This window comes from Sminthopsis crassicaudata, chromosome 1 (assembly GCF_048593235.1).
Source record: "Sminthopsis crassicaudata isolate SCR6 chromosome 1, ASM4859323v1, whole genome shotgun sequence".
Taxonomy (NCBI): Eukaryota; Metazoa; Chordata; class Mammalia; order Dasyuromorphia; family Dasyuridae; genus Sminthopsis; species Sminthopsis crassicaudata.
Window position 1 is genome coordinate 9,023,215 of NC_133617.1, and position 23,604 is coordinate 9,046,818.

A 23,604-nucleotide genomic window follows, 5' to 3' on the forward strand; every position below is an offset into this window, starting at 1 on the left:
CCTCTGCCCGCTAGGCCCGGGGGTCCCGGGGCGCGCCCTACCCGCGAAATCACGGCCTCGGGTGGGAAGGAGCGATGGGGGCGGGGAGAGGAAGGGAGGGGACGGCAGGGGCGGGGGCTGCCCGGCGGGGAGCAGCCCCCCGCCGCGACCCCCGGAGTGCCTCAGTTTCCCCGGGGGGGGCGGGAGGCTCGCGGGAGGCTGGGCCGGGGCCTAAGGCGCCGCTTGTTCCGGCCCGGCCGGGCCTCAGCCTCCCCTCGGCCCCGGGCCGGCCCCTCAGGCCCGGCCACGGAGCCGCCTCACAGGCGCCCGGAGGCCCGGCCGGGCCGGGGCGAGGCTGGGGGGAGGCCCCGCCGGGGGCGTGCGGGGGTCACGGGCCCGAGGCCCGGCCGGGGGGTGGAGCGGGAGCCGCCGCCGCCCCCCGGGCTCGGGCTCGGGCTTCGCCTCGGGCCGGGCCCGGCCCCGCGGAGCCGCCTTTACCTTCATCAGCCTCCTGCTGGCCGCCATCTTGGGTCTGGTGCTGCTGCTGTCCCACAATGCATCGCGGCCGCCGGGCGGCTCGAGCCCCTGCACTTCCTGCCGCGCGCGCGAGCGCCGAGGGGCGGGGCTGGGGCTGGAGGTGAGGGGGGGGGAAAGCGGGGTAAGAGAGGGGGAGGAGAAGGAGAGCGGGAGGGGGGCCGGGGCACAGAGGAGGGAGGGGGTAAGAAAAGGGGAGGGAGGGGGTAAGAAAAGGGGAGGGGGGAGAGAGTGACAGAGGGGTGGAGAGAGGAAGAGACAGGGGGGACAGCGAGGGAGGGGGGAGAGAGAAGGGTGAGAAGATCGAGGGAGCCCGGAGAGAGGGGTGGGAAGAGTGAGGGAGGGGGGAGAGACAAAAGGGGGGGAGGGGAAGAGAAAGAAGGGTGGGGCGAGGGAGGGGGAGGGGGCTGCTCGGGCCTCCCCCCACCACGTTCCAGTCCTTCCGGTCCCCGTGGCCCCCAAAGACAAAACCGTGATGGGGAGACTAAGAGTGGATGGGTCACTTTGTCCCCCCTCAGCAGTGGGGGAAACTGAGGCCCGCGGCCCAGGGGAGTGGGTGCTACCAGACCCAGAGGATGCTCCGCGGGGGCTGGGGGGGGGGAGTGCGGAGAGCCCTGGGCCGAAGCCTGTGGCTCAGTTTCCTCCTCTGTGAAAGGAGAATGAGCAGACCCTCCCTTGCAGGCTCCCTGAGAGCATATTTGTGGTCCCTGCACACAGTAGGTGATGGATAAAAGGCCCGCCCTCTACCCTGCCAGGCCAATGGCGTTAGGAGAACGTCCGCCCCTCCGCCAGCCACCTGGCAGCGCCGGCTCGGCATCGGAGGGAAGGGACACAGAGAGGGAGGAAGAAGTGGGTTCTGGAAGGGGGGGTGACGAGGAGGAGGGAACACCTGGGGCTGCAGGGAGAGGAGGAAGATGTAGCCCACCGTGATGCCCATTGCGAAGGCCTGACCACACCGGAAGAGCCCGAGGCGAAGGGCCCGGCGCAGACCCCAGAAGCCGGCTTGAGCACGCCAGGCTCCCTCGCTTCTGCTCCACTGCTTAGTCCAGTTCCAAGGGCTCCCATTGGTGAAACGGGCTGAGCAGCCAGAGTGCTAACAGCTGCTCAGCCCGGGCAGGTCTGTTCAAACTGAGCAACAAGCGTGGAGTGCCCACTCTGCGCCAGGCGCGGGCTGCGTCCTGGGGATACAAAGAAATGCTGGAGCTCGGAGCAGGGCCCGCACATCCGGGGCGGCGACTTGTCCGGGAGGGCGCAATCCCGCCTGGACGCTAGCTGGGTGACCCTGTAGGCCTCAGTTTCCTCATCTGTCAAATACACTGCAGAAGGAAATGGGAAACTGCTCCAGAATCTTTGCCAGGAAAGCCCCAATTGGGTCAGGAAAAGTTGGACGTGACTGAAAAATAGACAAGCAGCAAGACAAAGACACAGCCGGAGACAGAGACACGGACAGAGACCCCATTCACGGTGGAGGCTTGGGCCCCAGCGGGAGACAGGATAGGGTCAGACGGGCCCATCAGGCCCCTGGGAGTCGGAGGCAGAGTCCAGGGTTTTGGTTTTTTTCTTTGGGGGGCGGGGAAGACTTACATGATGAGGAGGCATTTGGAAAGTGGATGTACCTTCTGATCCCGGGGCTAGAACGGAAGTTTCTAGAGGGCAGGAGCTATTCCTCTTTTGTCTGTCTCCTCGTCCTCCCTCCCTTTCCCCCTCAGAGCACCAGGTCCGGCTGCCCAGGTGGGGCTTGGTGCTGGATGCTTCTGCTAAAGGGATCTTCCCCTCTATTCTACCAGTATTATGTCTTCTTAGGTCACAGTAGCAGCTCAGGACTCCCCAAGGCAGCTCAGTCTATTTTGGGGTTCGTGCTGATAGTTAAAAAGTTGTTGGACATCCTGGCAAAATCTGCCTCCCCCCATGGGCTCACATGGGCCCTACTTCTGCCCCCTGGGGCTCAGCCAAGTTCCCCGTTAAAAAAACTACCTCAGGAACCCCATTTTGCCCCTCACCCCACCCGGCCACCCAAGGCAGGCTGGCCTCTCCCAGCTGCTGGTTTGGGGATTCCAGCTGTGCTGGGACGTTCTTGGAAGTCCCTGGCCATTCTGAGGAGCCGTGAGTGGCCGAGCCGGACGTCTGGCCAATCCGGCTAGAGGACTTCGGGATCCTTGACGTTTGTTTGTCTTACCCACAGTACCTTGGTCAGTGCCTGCCAGAAGCTGGAGGTCCATTGAGTTTCACTAAGCCATTTGTCATTGCTTGGAAGGTTAATTACACACGTCATAATAGTGATGGGACTTTAGATAAGAGAGGCTGGGCAGGTGACACAGAAATGAGTGCTTCCTTAGGCCCCTCCTCTGCCCACCTCCCTTCTGCCTCTCTATCCCTTTCTCTCTTTGTCTTTCTCTGTGTCTCTCTTTGTTTCTCTGTCTTTCTGCCTGTCTTCTTCCTCTCTGTCTCTGTCTCTGTCTCTGTCTCTGTCTCTGTCTCTGTCCCTCTCTCTCTCTCTCTCTCTGTCTCTGTCTGTCTCTGTCTCTGTCTCTGTCTCTCTGTCTCTCTCTCTCTCTCTCTCTCTCTCTCTCTCTCTCTCTCTCTGTTAGGATGACAAGGTGAGAACTCAGGTTGTCTGGACAGTCTCCAGACAACCAGAACCTGAGTTCTGGTTCTCCAGAACCTGAGTTCTCACCTTGTCACTGTCCAGACAACCTGAGTTCTCACCTTGTCATCCTAATCTCTTCCTTCTTCCTTTTCTTCTCCTTTTCCTCTTTCTCCTCCTCTTCCTCCTCATTTTCTTCCTCTTTTTCTCTCTGTCTCAGTCTCTCTAGTTCCCCTCTTCTCTTTCATTCATTCTCTCTCTCTCTCTCTCTCTCTCTCTCTCTCTCTCTCTCTCTCTCTCTCTATATATATATATATATATATATATATATATATATATATATATATATATATATAAAATCTTCCCATTTATCTGTGTCCCTCATCCCATATTAATTCCCTCATCATTTCCTCATTAAAATATAAACTCTTTGACAGCAGGGACCGCTCACTTGCCTTTGTATCCCCAGCTGCACTTAGCCAATGATAAGATTTAATAAATATTTGCTGACTTGATTTGACCTGAAAGAGAGAAAAAGAACCAAAGGTATCTGGATCTGGGAAGTGATGGGGCCGCCCCAAAGGTGGGGGGCAGAAGAACTGATAAACCAGGTTTTAGATAGCTTGAGTTTAGCCTGATGACTGAAGAAAGAGGAGCAAGAGAAGGGAGAGACCAGGAACCAGTGGTTGTCAGATCCAAGGTCCAGGTGGCTATAAAGGAGTAGAGCCAGGAGGCAGGTGGCAGAGAAGGGAGAGAGAGATCGGGAAGGAAATGGAGGCTGCATGTGTCCAGATCATCTTTAAGGAAAGAGATGGAATGATAGCTAGGAGCAAGCAGGTTCAAGAAGAGGCTGAGGTTGGGACTGGATGGGTGAGTGAGCTAGAGGACACCTATCCGTCAGAAAGCTGAAGGAAGGTTCCAGTAAAGCATGGGCACGCAGAATTGGCAAAGAAGGAATGAACCCGGAAACCTAGACTCCCAGAGGAAGGAGGGTGGAGCTTGAGGGAAGAGAACGTTTGGATTTCCTGGTCTAATATTTGTTTCTTTGGTGCTCCCTTGGCATGGTGCCCATGGTGGCTCTGTAACTTACCAGGTGGGCAGCAGCCTCTTGATAGGGCTTGATAAGCCAGTGGTCCAGGAAGTACAAGTAACAGAGAGGCAAAAACATCCAATCCAATTAGGGAACTAGGCTTTAAAAAACAAACAAACAAAAAACAACAACATTTAATTAGAATAGCAGACTAGGCCTAGCATAGAATACTATCAGCATTTTATATGGCACATTAAAGTTTGCAATTATTGTTCAGTCGTTTTTTTTGTGTCTGATTTTTATTGATCCCATTTGGGGTTTTCTTGGCAGAGATACTAGAGTGAGTTGCCACTTCCTTCTCTAGCTCATTTTACAGTTGAGGAAACTGAGCAAACAGTGAAGTGACTTGCTCAGGATCACACAGCTAAGTGTCTGAGGCCAGATTTGAACTCGCATCTTCTTGTCTCCAGACCCACTTGACACTCTAACATTATCTCAGATTCTCACAATAACCCTGGGATGCAGGTGCTATTATCATCCACATTTTACAGATGAGGAAACTGAGGCAGACAAAAGTTAAGTGACTTGAGCAGGATCCCACAACTAGTAGATGCCTGAGATTGGATTGGAACTAGATCTTCCTAAATCCAAGTTTAACACTCTGTCTACCGTTCTACTTATCCCTCTCTAGTATGCACTTAAATTTTCATTAATTCATATTAATTACAAATTATTAATTATAAGCAAAGCATTCTCTGATTTAGGGTAATACTTAAATAAACAAAACAGTTCCAATTCATAAGTATAGACCTAGAAGGGAGCTTATATATCACCCAAAGCAACATTTACCATTTTGTAGATGAAGAAACTGAGGTGCAAAAGAGTTCCTTCCAAAAGTCAGGCAGCAAATGGCTAAAGCAGAATTGGAACCCAGCTGCTCCATAGTGCAAAACTATCACGAAACCTAGGTTCAAATATCATGGCCAAAAGCCTTGTTAACATGAATATGTTGCTATAAAACAAGTACTTTCTGACCATTCAGTCATGAACAACTCTCTGTGACCCCATCTGGTATCTTGACAAAGATGTTGGAGTGGTGTGCCGTTTCCTTCTCCAGCTAATTTGAAAGATGAGGAAACTGAGTCAGACAGGGTCAAGGGACTTGGCTAGAATCATACAACTAGTGTTTAAGACTGAATTTGAATCCAAGTCTTCCTCACTCCAAGCCCTCTCCCTATCCACTGCACTACCTAGATGCCATTGTCAAATGAGTCTGGTTCTTGGGGACCGATACCACCTCCACTTTAGTCTTGACTTGGAGCCTTTTCAAGTTTCAAGATGCCATGTTTGGACTCATCGGAGACTTCTGACAACATGGCTGAAAGCATCAGGTTCGAAAGCACGGGAGCAAGCCCACAGCCCTGTTTCACCCCATTGGTGACTGGGGAAACTCGAGAGAAATGACCAGAACCCCGGGCAAGCGTGCCATTGTGAAACTGATGTGCAATACTAATGAACTTCTCTGGGAAATTTTGACGTAATTATCCCTAAGCCCTCATGACTGACAGTATCAAAGGTCAGATCTACAAATGTTGTATGCAGAGCTCTGTTCCGCTCTGGCATTTTTCCTGGAGTTGTCAGGCAATAAACACCACCCTGACTGTTCCTCGGTCCCTTCTGAAGCCACCCTGGCTCCCAGGTACATGACTTTTTTCCCAGGTGGAGGGTCAGCCTATTAAGGAGGAGTCTGGCAAGTATTTTCCCAGTAATGACTAAGAGAGAATCCCCCCTTGCTCCCTGCTGTGATTGTCACAGAAGCAACTCGCTTTGATTTTTTCTTAGAGTTTGGTTACAATTCCACTCTGGACACCAGCCATGGAGGGCTTCGGTCATTTTGGATAGATCGTTTTTTACTAGCTGTTCACAACTGACTTCCTGAACATTCATTCAGGAAAAATGCAAACACTAGTTTAATCCCTGAGACTACGATTTGGGTCTTATTCATCCATTGCAACCAAGCACACTCGTGAACACTGCACAATGAATATTTGCTTCATTTAATGGAATCCAGTACAACCGGGATGATCTCAGCTCGAATTCATTGGCTAACAGCCAGCTGCATCACTGGAAGAATACTGACAATGAATTCGGATTCAGGGGATTTTATTTTATTAATAACATCACAGATTGACAGCCAAAAAAAGGAAGGTGACAATTGTTGGGGGATAATAGACACTCTAATGCCCAACTGGAAAATAGTCCAGCCATTCTGGAAAGCAATTTGGAACTATGGCCCAAGGATCACTGAATGAAACATTTCTTTAAACACCGTTCCTATTAGGTATAAAATCCAAAGAGAGCCAAGAAAGAAGAAAGTGCATAGATACAAAATATCCCCAGCTGTTATTATAGTGGCAAAGATCTGGAAACTAAGTGGTTAACCATCAATTGGGAAATGGAATTATATAAATGGAGTAGAATGTTACAGTCCTATACAAAAAGAAGACTGGAAAAGATTCACAGAAATCCAGGAGCACTTGTAACAACTAATGCTGAGAGAAATGAGGGGAACTAGGAAAACAATTTATATAAATAAGAGCCATGTTATAAAGTCAAACGGCTTGGAAAAACTTAAGAATTCTGACCAAAACAATGACCAACTCAAAAGAATAGAAACATACTACCCTCCTGCTCCCAACAGAGAAATAATAGGTTCTGGATAAAGAATGAGACATATATTTTCTTTTCTTTCTTTTTCTTCTTTTGCTGAGGCAATTGGGGGTTAAGTGATTTGTCCAGGGTCACACAGCAACGGAGTGTTGTGTTTGAGGTCAGATTTCAACTCAGTTCCTCCTGATTTCAGAGCTGGTGCTCTATCCACTGTGTCATCTAGCTGCCCTCTGGACCACAAAATCTTACAAAAATTAATGTTGAAATACTATATGACGATCAATTCTGATGCATGTGGCCATTTTCAACAATGCGATGAACCAAATCAGTTCCAATAGAGCAGTGATGAACTGAACCAGCTACACCCAGCAAAGAACTCTGGGAGACAACTATGAACCACTACACAGAATTCCCAATCCCTCTAATTTTGTCTGCCTGCATTTTGGATTTCCTTCACAGACTAATTGTACACTATTTCAAAATCCGATCTTTTTGTACAGCAAAACAACTGTTTGGACAGGTATACATATATTTTATTTAATTTATACTCTAATATATTTAACATGTATTGGTCAACCTACCATGGGGGGGAGGAGGGAAGGAGGGGAAAAATTAGGACAAAAAGTTTGGCAATTGTCAAGGCTGTAAAATTACCCATGCATATATCTGGTAAATAAAAACTATTTTAAAAAATTAATGTTGAAAACTATCTTTAAATGTATTTGGAAAATAAAATACTATTGAAAAAATTATTTTTTTAAATTATTGCAAATTAAAACAACTATGAGATACCATCTTACACCTATCAGATTGGCTAAGGTGGCCAGAAAAAATAGTGATAAATGTTGGAGGGAATGTGGGGAAACTAGAACACTAATACACTGTTGATGGAGTTGTGAAATGATCCAGTCATTCAGGAAAGCAGTTTGGAACTATGCCCAAAGGGCTATAAAATGTGCATACTCTTTTGATCCAGCACTCTCATTATTGGGTTTATATCCCAAAGAGATCATAAAAAAGGGGAAAAGGCAACACAGATACAAAAATGTTTGTAGTGGCCCCTTTTCAGTGGCAAGAAACTGGAAAGTGAATGGATGCCCCTCAGTTAAATAACTTGTAGTATATGAAGATAATGGGATGTTATTGTTCTATAAGAAATGATGAGCAAGCTGATTTCAGAGAGACATGGAGAAACTTATATGAACTGATGATGAGTGAAGTGAGCAGAACCAGGAGGGCATTGTACACAGTAACAGCAAGACTATATGATGATCAATTGTGCTGCACATGACTGTTCTCAAAAATGAGGTGATTCAAGGCAATTCCAATAGACTTGGGATAGATGCCATCTGCATCCAGAGAGAGACTGAACGTAGATCAGAGCATATAACATTTTCACTGTTTTGTTTGTTTTTTTCTTTCTTGTGGTTATTTTCTCTTTTTGGTCTGGTTTTTCTTGCACAACATGACAAATATGAAAATATGTTTAAAAGGATTGCACATATTTAACCTATATCAGATTGCTTGTATCTTGTGGATGGAAGGAGATAAGGAAGGGAGGGGAAAAAAATGTAACACAAAATCTTACAAAAATAAATGTCAATATATTAGATTACTTGCTGTCTAGGAAAGAGGGAAGGAAAAATTTAGAACACAAGATTTTGTAAGGGTGAATGTTGAAAATTATCCATGTATGTATTTTGAAAATGAAAAACTTTAATTTAAAAAATGAATGTGATATTTAACATGTATGAGAATGCTTGCCATCTAGGGGAGGGGGTGGAGGGAAGGAGGGGAAAATTCGTCACAAAAGGGAGTGAAAAGGATAATGTTGTAAAAAATTAACCATGCATATGTACTGTCAAAAAAAAATGTTAAACATGTAAAATGTATGGGATTACCTGTCATTGGGGGGAGGGAGTGGAGGGAGGGAGGGGATAATTTGGAAAAATGAATACAAGGGATAATATTATAAATAAAAAAAAGAAAAATGGGGTCAACTTCACATCAAAAAAAAGTTAAAATAAATTTTTAAATGAATGTTAAAAACTAGTTTACATGTAACTGGAAAAATAAAATACCATCAAGAAAAAAAGATATAATTATTTTAAAATAGAATAAGAAATGAAAAGGCTGATTTTAGAAAAGCTTAGAAAGATTTACATGAAATGATACTGAAGGAAGCAAGCAGAAGCAGGAAAACATTGTATATAGCAATAGCAAGATTGATAATGATCAATTATGATAGACTTGTCTCTTTTCAGCAATTCAGTAATCTAAGGCAATTCCAATAAATGTTGGGTGGGAAATGCCATTAGCATCCATGGAGACAACTGAATGCAGATTGAAACATACTATTTTGCTATTTTTTCTTCTTTTTTTTCCCTGTAGTTGTTATGGGAAAGAACTCTGAAATTGAAACAAAGGATTCTTACAAGGTACTAAGTCAGTGGAATTGATGGAGACAATAAATAATTGTCTGATTTAGCATGGTTCAGTATGATTGATTTAATCCTACAAGATGTTTTGGGCCAGAACTTGAAACAAGGAACTAAGTGGAATTGAGGAGACAGTAGTTAAATCTAGTTTAACATTGACTTAATCCTACAACAAATAATGGTTTCCTAGTGCTATATGATTGGTTTGTATTTAGTGTGTAACATATAAGCTAGAAGCCTCAGCCAGAGAGATTCAGAGGCATTCAGAGAGACAAGCTGGAGGCTGAAGGCTGCAGCACAATGTCAATATATTAGGTTACTTGCTATCTAGGGAAGAGGGAAGGAAAAATTTAGAACACAAGATTTTGTAAGGGTGAATGTTGAAAATTATCCATGTATGTATTTTGAAAATGAAAAACTTTAATTTAAAAAATGAATGTTATATTTAACATGTATGAGAATGCTTGCCATCTAGAGGAGGGGGTGGAGGGAAGGAGAGGACTCAGACAGATTCATCCCATCTCACACCGCCTTGGTGGCAGGCTCTCCTCCTTCGATTTTCCACAGAAACCAAGACTCTGGAAGGCCCCCAGAAAACTAGCCAAGCCCCAGGTAAAGGAGATAAGGCTTTGAAAGAGACAATAAAGGATTTGGACTTTAACACCTAGATGTATTTGTGATTACTGAACTGAAACGCTGCCTCCAGAGACCTGAAGAAAACCAAAACAGAGAACATTACATTTTAAAGAGAACATTACAGGTAGTTTTTCCCTATTGTTCTGATTTTTCTCTCCCAACATGACTCATATGTAAAAACTGAAAACATGTATAACCTAACTTTTAAAAATTAAAAAATTAAAATTAAATACAAAATTTTAAAAGTATGTTGTTTTCTTTCTTTTTTTTTCCACTAGGGGAAAGAAGAGGAGGGATAATGATAACAGCCCCAAGAAAATACAAAAAAAGAGAATTTTGGAAAAATGTACAGAAAAAAACTGAAGGAACCCAGAAGAAACTATTCTTCCAATTCCATACCATGTACAAAGAAAAGGAACATGGTGGGAATGAATAGGCTATAGTATATTTCCAGTGAAGAATTGTACAGGGAACCAATATGAAAAAGATTGGTCATAAAAGCATAAAGGTCATCTACGCCAAGAGACGAATGACCAAAAAAGGCTGTGAGTTAGTCACACAGTGAGATCAAGGGATAACTTTGCCCAATATATGATATAGAAAATAAATGTCCTTGAGTTCAAAGAGTAATCAGATCCCAGTGGGTTGTAGAGTTCACCATGGAGAACTTGAAGAATACACTAGAAGAATTATTGAATGTTCCAATGATCTTGTGATAAAGGGAGCCATCTACACCCAAAGAGAGGACTGTGGGAAGTGAGTGTGGACCACAACATAACATTCTCACTCTTTCAGTTGTTATTTGCTTGTATTTTGTTTCCTTTCTTGGTTTTTTTTTCCTTTTTAATCTGATTTTTCTTGTGCAAGAAGATAATTGCATAAATATGTATGCATATATTGTATTTAACATATATTTTAATATGTTTAATATATATTGGATTGTTTGCTATCTAGGGGAGGGGATCAGGGAAGAAGGGGAAAATTTGGAACACAAGGTTTTGCAAGGGTCAATATTGAAAAATTATCCATGAATATGTTTTGAAAATTAAAAAAAAATACTAGATGGGTCAGGGCATGCTCAATAGTAGGAAAGGCATGAGCAAAGACTGGGAGGTAGGAAGGGTACAAGGAGGATCCACTGAGTTTGGATGGAGCAGAAGACTCATCCAGGAGAATTTGGGAAAAAGAGGCTTATCGGTTGCAAAATCTTAGCATTTCTAATCCCCAAACAGCTTTCCTTTGTGTCTTCTCATTCGATTCATCCCTCCTCTAGTTCATACTCTTATTACTTTACTTTTAGATTATTACCATAGTCTTCTAATTTGTTTCTCTGCCTCAAATCCTCAAGGACAATTTCTCCTCTATCTAATGAAATTTGAGAGCTGAAAAGTGGGAAGGGAGGGAAAGGGAGGATTCCTGGAGTCTCCAGGATCAGAGGAATAAAATAAGCAGAGGAAGGAGCCCAGCAGGATTTGGGGATCCCACAGCAGAGTCCAAGCTTAGCACAGGCATCTTGTTAACTGCCTTCCTGCCCAGTACTTTCACCCTCTCTACCTCTAGATCAGGAAAATAAGCAAATCAGCATGAGGTCTACCACTGCAAAGGGTGTGAAAGTTGACTCTCCTGGAGCAGTCCTTGCAATGTCTAGGATTTAGACTGCCCAGATCCCTTCCTTTTTCCTTTTTATCCATCTCAGCCCTATAGCTCCCAATGCTCCATCCACTTCCTCCCCTTCGATTGTATAAGTAGTGTTATAAACTGACCCTTCTCCCCCAGGTACAATCCTCAAATTAGCAACTCCAGGTTGTGGACTGACCAGCCAATTGTCCTCTAAATAGGGAAAAGGAAATAGATTTCCTCAAAAGAAAAAGAAGAGGGGCAGCTAGCTGATTCAGTGGATAGAGCACCGGCTCTAAAATCAAATATGTCCTCAGACACTTAACACTTCCTAGCTGTGTGACCCTGGGCAAGTCACTTAGCCCCAGTAATCTCAGAAAAAGAAGAAAAGAAGAATCCTCTTTATGGGCCAGCACCATAGTTTTCAATCTCATAAAAATATGTCAAAACCACGCCACACTCTGTAACAAGGTGCTCTGATGCCCCAAAGGTTCACTGATTGGTAAGCTCATCCAGTGGCTCAACCCCCACACCCTTACACATATGATCTGGCCTTCATGGCAACCTTATTTTATAGATGACACAACCGAGGCTCAGAGAAATTAAAGGCTCAGAACCATAAAGCAAATAAATACCAGAGAAACAGCCTGGGATTGTTTCTCAGCCGAAAAAAGCCCTCTTGAGCTGCTGTGTTGCCTCCTTAAAAAATAAAACACAACCTCATGGTGATGAACCTCTCTAGAATAAGCATAGAAAGCAGAATCGGGGTCTACTGACCAAAGTCACAGATCCCCATGGAATAGTATTGTGCTACAAGAAGTGACAAGCAGGATGATTTCAGAAAAAAACCTGGCAAAACTTACTGACTGGATTGATGCAAAGTGAAGCGAGCAGAATCAGGAGAACATTGTACACAGTCGCAGCAATATCACTCAGTGAAGAGTGGTGAGGATTTAACTGTTCTTGGCAATACCGTGATCCAAGCCGATCCCAAAGGGCTAATTATGAAGCAGACTAGCTGCCTCCAGACAAAGAACTGATGTAGCCTGAATACTAACTGAAGTGGTCTATTTCATTTCTCTTTTTTTCCTTTGTTCTTTTTTTTTTTTTAATTCAAGTAATCTTGTACAAAATGACTAATACAGAAATATTTTACATGTTTGTGCAGGTAGAACCTTATCAGATTGTTTCCTGTCTCAGAAAAGGGGAGGGGTGGAATTTGGAATTCAGAACTTTAAAAAAAAATGCTTAAAAATAGTTCAACATGTAATTGGAGAGGAAATAAAATATTACATATATATATATATATATGTATGCATTTGTGTGTATGTGTATATATACATTACATGTTTATATATGTGTGTGTATTATATGTTTATATATGTATATATAGGCTACACAATAAGGTCCAATTATATACATTATATAGTTTATATATAATTATATATATATATATATAATTGAACTTTATTATATGTATATTAATATATAATTATATTATATAAATATAATTATTAACTAAATGTAATATATTAAATATATAATTAAGGATAATTATTAATAATGATAAAATATATATGTATATATATAATTGGGTTTTATTGGGTAGCCTATTGTGTACCCTTGCAGAAAGGTAATAATTACTGATATAGCCTCTGAATGCTAAGGGCCACCTCTGTGAGGTATCACAACCCCCTACTAGCTAAATAAATGCTACAACTCTCGGAACGAACCTCCTGGTCCTTTGAACTTGGCTGGGCTCCTCCTTGGAGAACAGGCTGTGAGCCATGCTGGGCCCTGTCACCCTTTGCCCCTGGGAAAGCTTGCTGGGATCACCTGGGTGCCACCGTAGATAGAATGCTGGGCGTAGCAGCAGGTTCACCTGAGTCCCAAGTCTGTTTCCTAGTGGTGTGACCCTGGACAATTCATTTATTCTAAGTTTTGTTTTTTTCTCTTTAAAATGAAGACATTGGACTCAAGGGCTATTGGGGTCCCTATGATCTACACCGTCCAAGCCGCCTCCAAAGAGCCACTGAAAGATCTCTGAGGAGACAGCTTGAGATGCTAAGATAACAAGAGCTATAAATTGAAAAAAAAAAAAAATCTGTGTGTACACCACAGACAATTAGAGAACAAACTATATATAATAAGGTGCTAATTATGGGCTGCAGGTGAGGAAATGTGGGCGAATTGGCCACCTTCCAGTGGAGCTAGGAGAGTAATTAACACCTGTATCTGCACTCCCAGATCTACACAGGGTCAGAGTGTCAGGCTCAGGAGGGACGTCAGAAGCCATCCAGCCAAACCCAGTCATGTCACAAAGGTGGAAACTGGCAGCCAGGGAGGGGCAGGGCACAGTGCACATTTCCACCCAATGCTGTGTACCTGGATTTGCGTTTAAAGTCAACATATTAAACCAATGATTTGACAGTCGTCTGAGTGGGATGGCCCAGTCCAAAGAGTGTTTGTTAATTGGTTAGTGTACGTGCAGCAGGAGGTCTCTATTAGAGAACCCCGGACTAATCAGTATTTAGTCTGCAAAGTTCAACATTTTGATCATTAGCTTAGTAGAAGACAGAGAGGGCCCACGCCACACAAATTGGAGAGGGATATTTAACCTAGTCACCATCCCAAAGAGATGGGATGGCTGGGTAGAGTCCTATACTTGAGCTAAAAAAAATAAAAACAACTTCACAAGGACAAGATGAGGAAGACTCAGTTTGTCTACCGAAGATCCTGGGGCTTTAGTGGACAGCAAGCTCAATGGGAGTCAGCAGGATGGCATTTGATTCATTTCAATTCTTCCCGGCCTTTCCTGTTCAGTTCTCATCCCCCTTATTTCACCAACTGTGCCTTGCCAAACCTTAGCCTTGGACTCCTCCCACCGTCTGCCACCTTCATTCAGTACTTTGCATGTACTGTTGCTGAATGTAGATGGAGAAAATCACCCAGCCATCCTAACTGGGTCCAGGACAGATTTATGCTACCACACCTCAGATGGGACCTCACCGCTGCTTGGCAATCTGACTCTATCTTCCTTACCAACACATTATCCCACTCTCCACTGGGACCCTTCCCATCACTCTCTTTTCCAGAATCATCTTAGCCAAGAACCCCAAGAAAGTCATATTTTACAGATGAAATTGCAGCCTTTCATCATGAGCTCCCTCTTCTTGCACCTTCTCCTCCTTCGTCCCTGTCTCACATGACGAAATGGCCTCACTCCTTCCCAAGGTGAATCCCTGTTCTTGTTAAAATAATCCCAGCTCCATCCCATCTCCTCCAATAGACTGGCTCCTCTCTGTCACCCCCACGTTTGCCTCTTCGATATATTTCCCCTCGAGTGGCTCGTTCCCTACTCACCACAAACCTGCCCATGTCTCCTCTGTTCTGGAAAACACAAAACACAACCACCTGATCCTTCCATCCCAGCTAACTGTTATTTTCTATCTCCTCTGCTCTTTGTAGTTTAACTTTTTGGAAAGCTGCCTGAACTAAGCGCTTCCATTTGCTTTTCCCTCTTCCCAAGCCCTGGCTTCCAACCTTATCATTCAACCAAAGCTGTTCCCTCCAAAGCGACCAATAATTTCCTGGTCACCAAATCCAATGGTTTTTCCCTCCATCACTCTTTCTTCCTTTGTGTGCTCTTGTTTCTAGGTTTTGGGGTCATCCACACCCTTCTGCTTCTTCTCCTCCCTCTCTGACTGCTCCTTCTCTGTCTCCTTTGCTGGAAACTCCTCTAGATCATTCATAGGCAAACCCCAGGGTTCTATCATGGACCCTCTCCTTTCCTTCTTGGTTTCCATGGATTTAATTACTCTCTCTGCTGGTTATTCCCCAACCTACCTATCTTGCCCCAACATCTCTTCCTACCTACAATCTCACTTCTCCAACTGCCCTTCAGAGAACTCAAAATGGATGTCTTAAACTCAGCATCTCTCCCCCTGAATCCTTCCACCCTCCCACTTTCCCTGTTACTGTGGAGGGCCTGCTCCCTCAAGCTCTAAACTTAGGAGGCATCTATCTCTCACTACCTCCCCCCCATCCAAGCTGGTGCCGAGGTTTGTGCATTCCACCTTCGCGCCGTTTCTCTCCCCTCTTGCTGTCACTATCCTGGTACAGATCCTTATGACCTCAAGCCTAGATGTTTTTATAACTTATTATTATTATTATATACAGATAAGTCTGCAAAGATCCAACCAATAAACTAGGGATTACCTCTCACCTCCAAAAGCAAGTACTGCTTTTTCTGGCATTCAAAGCCTCCTCCACAAAGAATTTGTGACCAAAGGAGAACTAGAGATCATTATTGATCACAAAATAGAAAATTTTGATTACATCAAATTAAAAAGCTTTTGTACAAACAAAACTAATGCAAACAAGATTAGAAGGGAAGTAACAAACTGGGAAAACATTTTTACAGTTAAACGTTCTGATAAAGGCCTCAACTCCAAAATATATAGAGAACTGACTCTAATTTGTAAGAAATCAAACCTTTCTTCAACTGATAAATGGTCAAAGGATATGAACAGACAATCTTCAGATGATGAAAGAGTGTTCCAAATCACTATTGATCAGAGAAATGCAAATTAAGACAACTCTGAGATACCACTACACACCTGTCAGATTGGCTAAGATGACAGGAACAAATAATGATCATTGTTGGAGGGGATGTGGGAAAACTGGGACACTGATACATTGTTGGTGGAGTTGTGAAAGAATCCAACCATTCTGGAGAGCAATTTGGAATTATGCCCCAAAAGTGATCAAACTGTGCATCCCCTTTGATCCAGCAGTGCTACTACTGGGCTTATATCCCAAGGAAATACTAAAGAAGGGAAAGGGACCTGTATGTGCCAAAATGTTTGTGGCAGCTCTTTTTGTAGTGGCTAGAAGCTGGAAAATGAATGGATGCCCATCCATTGGAGAATGGTGGGGTAAATTGTGCTATATGAATGTTATAGAATATTATTGTTCTGTAAGAAATGACCAACAGGAGAAATACAGAGAGGCCTGGAGAGACTTACATCAACTGATGCTGAGTGAAATGAGCAGAACCAGAAGATCATTATACACTTGAACAACAATACTGTATGAGGAAGTGGATATCTTCAACATAGAGAAGATCTAATTCAGTTCCAGTTGATCAATGATGGACAGAATCAGCTACACCCAGAGAAGGGACACTGGGAAATGAGTGTAAACTGTTTGCATTATTGTCTTTCTACCCAGGTTACTTTTACCTTATGAATCCAATTCTTATCGTGCAACAAGAGATTTTACACACATATATTGTATCTAGGATATACTGTAACGTGCTCTCCTGGCAGTTACTATTACTAGTCTGTCCTAGACCCACCAGAGTACCTTTGACCACTGTCCTTTGCAGTGTGAACTCTACCCGGCTCACCTCCTCTGAGGCCTTCAGAGGTCTCTGGCCACAATCTCTTGAATCTATAGCTTAATAACCGGTAGCGCACTCAAGAACAGCCACGTGTAATCTTAAAAGCCTTTATTATACCTACTCACATAATGCCCTGACTGATGCCCTGACTTGTTGGTTCCCGAGTGAACACCTGGTCAGAAGACCCACGTGTTCACTACCAAAACCCTTACCTCTTTTGGCTATCCATCTTGGCTTGGCCACCCAGGCTAGGGAGCCAGGGTGAAGAGCGCCAGGTTAAAGAGAGCGACTGCTGCCTGCAGTGGGCTTACATAGGGCCTGTGAGGTCACACACACAGGCAATCAGCGAGAGAGTCACCCATTACGAAGCTATCTCAAAATGGCCAGGATCCCACCCAAGGGCATTCCTAATATCCACAGAAATTACTTCCGGACCACTCAATCTCCCGATTTGCTGTGGCACCCATTTAAAGGCCCCTTACAATATACTATAACACATTTAACATGTATGGCATTGCCTGTCATCTGGGGAGGGGGTAGAGGGAGGGAGGGAGGAGAAAATTCGGAAAAGAAATGAGTACAAGGGATAATGCTGTAAAAAAAAAATACCCATGCATATGTACTGTCAAAAAAAATATTATAATTATAAAAAAAAAGCCTCCTCCTCCCTTTCCAGTCTCCTTATACCTCATTCCTCAACATGGCTTCTTTGATCCAGAGCTTTAGACCTCCTGGCTGCTCCACAAGCAAGCCCCTCCACCTTGTGGCTGCAAGCATTCTCTCTAATCATCTCATGCACCAGAAACAATGCTCTCCCTCCTCATCTCTGTCTCCTGGTTTCCCTGACATCCTTCAAGTCCCAACTATCATCCCGCCTTGCCTTTTCCAAGCCTTCAAAATTCTGGGGTCGTCCCTTTCTTATTTCCTTTTAGCTTGCATATATCACCTGTTCTGCATTTATTTGTTCACAGTGTTTTCTCCCCTAATAGATTGAAAACTCCTTGAGGGCAGGAGCTGCCATTTGCCTCTTTTTACATAGTACCTGGCACAGAGCAGTTACTTAATAAATGCTTATTAACTGACTGAAAAGGCTACCAAAACAGTCTTTCCTAGCTTTGGCTCCTCAGCAGCTAGATGGCTCCATGGATAGGGAGCTGGACCTGGAGCCTGAATTCTAATCCAGCCTCTGACACTATGTTACAGAGAAAGTCACTTCGTCTCTTCTGCCACAGTTTCCTCCTCTGTAATATGGAGATGATAGTAATAGCACCTACCTCTCAAGGTCCTTGTGAGGATTCAATGAAATAATATTTGTAAAGCATGAGCACAGTGCCTGGTGCATAATGTGCGCTGTTATTCCAGTGGACAACTGGAAGCAGAACTGGGCATCCAGGCAGGCTGCTAGGGCTGGGGCGGAGATAGTCCAGGAAGCTTATCCTGTAGTGAATTATTATACCAGGCCACACAGGCCAATGCTGTTCTGAGGCTCTCCCAGAAGCCTCTGGGCACGGCTCAGATGGGTCACTGCTTCCTGGCTGTCCTGGGAGACTGTCAGACCAATAAGGGACATCAGAGGGCATCTAGTCCTATCTAGACCCAGACAAGAATCCCCTTTACATGTTGCCACCAAGTATTCATCCATTTGCTGCTTGAAGACCTCTCTCTAATGATGGGGAACTCATTATCTCCCAATGCAGTCCTTTGACAATCTCATTGATTAAAAAAAAAAAATCATTATATCGATCCAGAATTTGTCTTCTTCCAACTGCTCTTGTGCCCTCATTGCTCCTGCTTTGTCCCCAACTGACCCTTGTATAGTTGGTCCTGGGTCCTCTCAACATCCTGGTCGCTCTCCTCTGGACACTCTTATTCATAGTCTGATGTTGGCCGAACCCAGTCTTCCAGGGCCAACATCCCACGGACTGGGTCTGGAGTCAGCAGGAAAAGAACTCAAACCCAGTCTCTAATACTTGCTGGACAAGTTGCCCAAGTGCTGTCTGCCTCAGTTTCCTCATTTAACCCAATCTGATGCAATAAACATTGATTAAGGGTGTGTAACACCTACCATGGGACAGGCAGAGGTTTAGGTTCTGGGGATACCACTAATAAAAAGAAAGACAGCCCCTATCCCCAAGAACTTAAAATCTCAAGTGGGAGGGCAGCTAGGGGGCGCAGTGGATAGAGCACCAGCCCTGAATTCAGGAGGACCCGAGTTCAAATCTGATCTCAGACACTTAACACTTCCTAGCTGTGTGACCCTGGGCAAGTCATTTAACCCCAGGCTCAGAAAAAGGAAAAAAAAAAATATCAAGTGGGGAAGGACACATAAAAAGTGTCAAGAAAGCAGGTGGGAGGTGGGCAATGGGGCACCCAGAGCATCTTGTTCTGTGGAGTTAAAAGCAGACAGGGCAAGCACCTGGAGAGTCCAATCTCTGCCCCCCATAAAGGAAGGCATTGGGAGGAGTTAGCATCCCTGCTCCAGCCCTCTGGGAAGAAGAGGAGGAGGCTGAGGGAGGGGGTGGCCCTCAAGGCTTGAGTCAACAGGCTGGAGTTTGGGAGTGAAAGTTTGTCCTGGGGGCAACAAGTGAAATGGCAAGTGGAACTGTGGAACCCTCTGCAAAGGAGTTGGCTGCAGCCCATGGCCCAGCAGTGTCCCTTGCTGCTCTCCATGGTCTGAGCAGGGCTGAGAACGGAAGGATTACCGCCTCCCTTCTTCGGTAGGGTCACTTCCTCCAAGGAGCCCTCCCTGAGAAGCCTTCGCTAGTTCCTCCTCCCCCAAGATGTGCTTTCTCTCCCTTGCCAAATTCTCCCTTTACTTCTCTGCGCATTTGTGTATCTTCTGCCTCCCCAGCCCATTAGTGCTGCCCAAATTCAGGTCCATTCCAGGATAATTAAGGAAATGAATCTCATCACCTCATGTTGGGTAGAGTAGGAGCTCCCTCTTTAATCTCCTTAGGCTCACACAGACTCTGCCCCTGGCTCCCCCAGATTCATGGCATCCAGGCGGAATCCATTTCTCTCCACTAGTATCTTTCTCCCTCAGCTCTTACTTCTACTCTTTTCTGTGCATTTTAAGAACTGTTAAATTGACACTGTTTTCTTCTCTCTCCTTTTTTTTTAGGGGCCCTCGTGGCTCCTGGTTTTGTCCAGGAGAGGAGCCCCAAAAGCGCTTTCTAAATTTCTGGCTTTGTTTGCTGAATGAAGGAACGCATGAATAATGACAACGATCTGAACATTTCTGTCCCAGAGGGCACAGGGCCCACCGCACAGAAGAAGCTTCATCCTTGTTCACTGAATTGAATTAATCCTGAGTCAATACTGGGAGCTAGCAAGGGCAAAAAAGGGAAGATGGTCTTAGGCTATGGTTCCAGAGGCCCGACCCCGGGACCAGCTCTCGGAGCCGGAAGGCTTGGCAATATTAGCATTAAGAAATAGGAGCATTTATATAGCACTTTGAGGTATACTTGATTTCTTTTTAACATTCACATGAAACATTTTTGAATTCCAAATTCTCTCCCTCTTGTCCTCCTCCACCCCTTAAGAAGGCAAGCAAGATGATCATGAAGTCATGCAAAAGTTATTTTCATGTTAGCTTTGTTGCCAAACAACAATAACAACAAGAAAAGTAAAGTTTAAAAAAAAAAAAAAGGCTGCTTCAATCTGCACTCATCAGTTTCCGCATGGGTTCTTTGGAATCATCTGGAATCATTGTATTGTATTGTTTTTTGTGGTTTTGTTTTGTTTTTTGTTATTGTTTTGTTTTTTGTTTTTTTTATTCTCTGAGGCAATTGGGGTTAAGTGACTTGCCCAGGGTCACACAGTCAGGAAGTGTTAAATGTCAGAGATCAGATTGATTTGAATTCAAGTCCTCCTGACTTCAGGGCTGGTGCTCCATCCACAGCGCCCCCTGGCTGCTCAGGATCGTTGTATTGTTGAGAAGAGCTAAATCATTCTTTATGAAACAATGCTGCTGTTGCACTGTACAATGTTCTGTTCTCTTCACTCCACTTTGTAGCAATTCATGCAAATCTTTCCAATCAATCAATTAATGGGGATTTATTAAGTATCAACCAGATTGGAATTCAAGAATTCAGAAGGCATACTGAGTCCTGGGGAGCTCTAAAGAGGCTGCTCCCTTTTCACTAGCTAATTCACTTATTAAGTCCCTCACTCTGATAATCTCAGAAATAAATTACTAAGGCTGAGATATGGAGCTCATACCTAGGGCACTAAAAAAGGAGAGATCCAAAAAGATCTCAATGAACCTTATGAATCGGGAACGGGACAGGACATTTTTTTTTTTTTTTTAATAAAGGCAATGAGTGGAGCCATGGATACAGGTTCAAGCTTGTATTCAAATCTGACCTCAAACGGTAGTTTTTGTGACACCTCATTCTAATTGAGTTTTCCTTCTCTATTACATTAAGGATAGGAAGACTCCTGAATAGAGCTCTCCTGAAGATACTGAGATAAAATATGGAAGTATATTTGTTTTTGTTTGTTTGTTTTTTATAATTTTTTCACAGTATATATGCATGAGTAATTTTTTTATAATATTATCCCTTGTATTCATTTTTCCAAATTTTCCCCTCCCTCCCTCCCTCTACTCCCTCCCCTAGATGACAGGAATCCCACACATTTTACATGTGTCACAATATAACCTAGATACAATATATGTGTGTAAATCCCATTTTCTTGTTACACATTAAGTATTAGATTCCGAAGGTATAAGTAACCTGGGTAGATAGACAGTAGTGCTAACTACTAATCACTTCCCAGTGTTCCTTCTCTGGGTGTTGGAAGTATATTTGTAAAATCTTCCTCTAAAATCTCTAGAAATATTAAGAAATAATTCTCCAGCTTAAAACCATTTCCTAGATTTTTTTCTTTAGGAAAATGGGAAGCTAAGGTCTCCTTTGAGTGAAAGAAAAATGACCAAATTTAGCCTCTGGCTAAGTAACAAGTCTGTTTACAATTCACCCAAGGAAGAAATTAATGTGATCTCTTTTGAAATTCAAGGTTAAGATATTGATCGTAGGAAGGAACCTTTGCCATCGTTCAGGGGAGTGGTCCAAGAGGAAGGGAGTGGTGACTTTTCTGGAATGATCACCAGAGACTACATTTTTAAAAAGTAGGATCGTTTCCTTGTTCAAAATTCCTCTAAATGTTACCTCAAATCCCCTGATGGCAGAAGGTCTTGCGGTTCATGGGGAATTATGCCAGCTTGGACATCTCTCACTTCAAGCTAAAAACATTTCAGATATAAATTAATGGTAAATTCCATAACATCACTTCTGCCAAACTTGAGCTCAAATCATAGAATATTATATTAGTATTTTTTTGTCAAAATTTAAAACACTTTGTGAATCTTTTTTTTTTTTTTTTTTTCTCTGAGGCTGGGGTTAAGTGACTTGCTCAGGGTCACACAGCTAGGAAATGTTAAGTGTCTGAGACCAGATTTGAACTCGGGTCCTCCTGAATTCAAGGCTGGTGCTCTATCACTTTGTGAATCTTAAAAGCAAAAAATAAAGATTGTGTGCTTTTATTCTTATTCATTCATTCACTGAGTCATCTGCTCCTCTGACTCAACAGTCAATTAGAGTACTCTTCATCATCTTCAGGCGAGAACCCATCAAAGAGGGATCACCCCTCCCCCAGCTTCCACAAGCTTACCAGGGACTAGCAATGGCCTTTTGGGGTAAGCTGCTTGAAGTGGGGGTGAGGGGAGAGCTGGGTTAAACCTAAATTTGTACCTGTCTTATTTCCCATTGGAATATGAATTCCCTAAAGCAGAGAAGAGTTTTTGTTTGTTTGTTTTTGCTTTTTCAATCACCAGCACCTGGTGCTTTAAAAATGTTTCATTGATAGATTGATTCATTGATCGGTGTATTCTAGAAATAGAAATGGGAATCTTGAGAAGATGAAATCAGGATGAATTATCTTCTGCATGAGCCAGGTCATACAGAGAAAATCTCGGCCAGAGGAGACACAAAGGGGACAATCTGAGGTACTAAGAGCTGTGTGATTCTCCATGTCTCAGTTTCCTCTTTTATAAAATGGGAATAGTAATAACATCTATCTACTTCCCGTGGTTTTTGTGAGGATCAAATGAGATCACTGTAATTTGCAAAACTAAAGTGTTAATTTCACTCAGAATAATAAGAATAATAAAAGTTCACTCTTAGAATAATACTACTATTGGGGCAGCTAGGGGGCGCAGTGGATAGAGCACCAGCCTTGAACTCAGGAGGACCCGAGTTCAAATCTGGTCTCAGACACTTTCACTTCCTAGCTGTGTGACCCTGGGCAAGTCACTTAACCCCAGCCTCAAAAAAAAATAAAATGAATTTTGATCTAAGCAGCCCCCAATAAGAAACTGTTAAGGGTGAGGAGAAAGCAGTTCCCCACCTCTGGAAGAGAGCAGGATTAGACATCCATTTTTATTTTTTTTTCCATTTTTAAATGAGTTTTTATTAATTATTCTTTTTTCCTATCACCATAGTTTTTCCCAATATTCCTCCCAGAGAGACAAACCTTATAACAAATAACATCTTCTAAAGATGAGAGAAAAGCAAAAAAAAATGGAAAAAATAGCATAATCAACACATTGGAAAAAAAAAATCAAAAAAACACTTGCAATGCACAATACCTGTTGATCTACCACTTCCAGAAAAATAACAGATTGGGAACATCTTCTTATTTCTTTTTTTTC

The 23,604-nt window shown here is 43.6% G+C and overlaps 1 protein-coding gene across 2 annotated transcripts in view; it reads right to left on the reverse strand.

The window, feature by feature from the left end:
• The window catches only part of UBE2L3 (ubiquitin conjugating enzyme E2 L3), a 51,410-nt gene extending 50,830 nt beyond the window's left edge, over window positions 1-580 (reverse strand). Inside the window, exon 1 of one of the 2 annotated variants that reach the window (XR_012486711.1) lies at window positions 478-577. Coding sequence is in view for 1 of the 2 variants with exons in the window: in XM_074292223.1 (XP_074148324.1) it covers window positions 478-504 (27 nt within the window). In the remaining variant the exon portion in view is untranslated. Of the gene's footprint in view, window positions 1-477 lie in introns of both variants that reach the window. The other variant, XM_074292223.1, reaches the window with a different exon arrangement.
• Window positions 581-23,604: the final 23,024 nt, after the last annotated feature.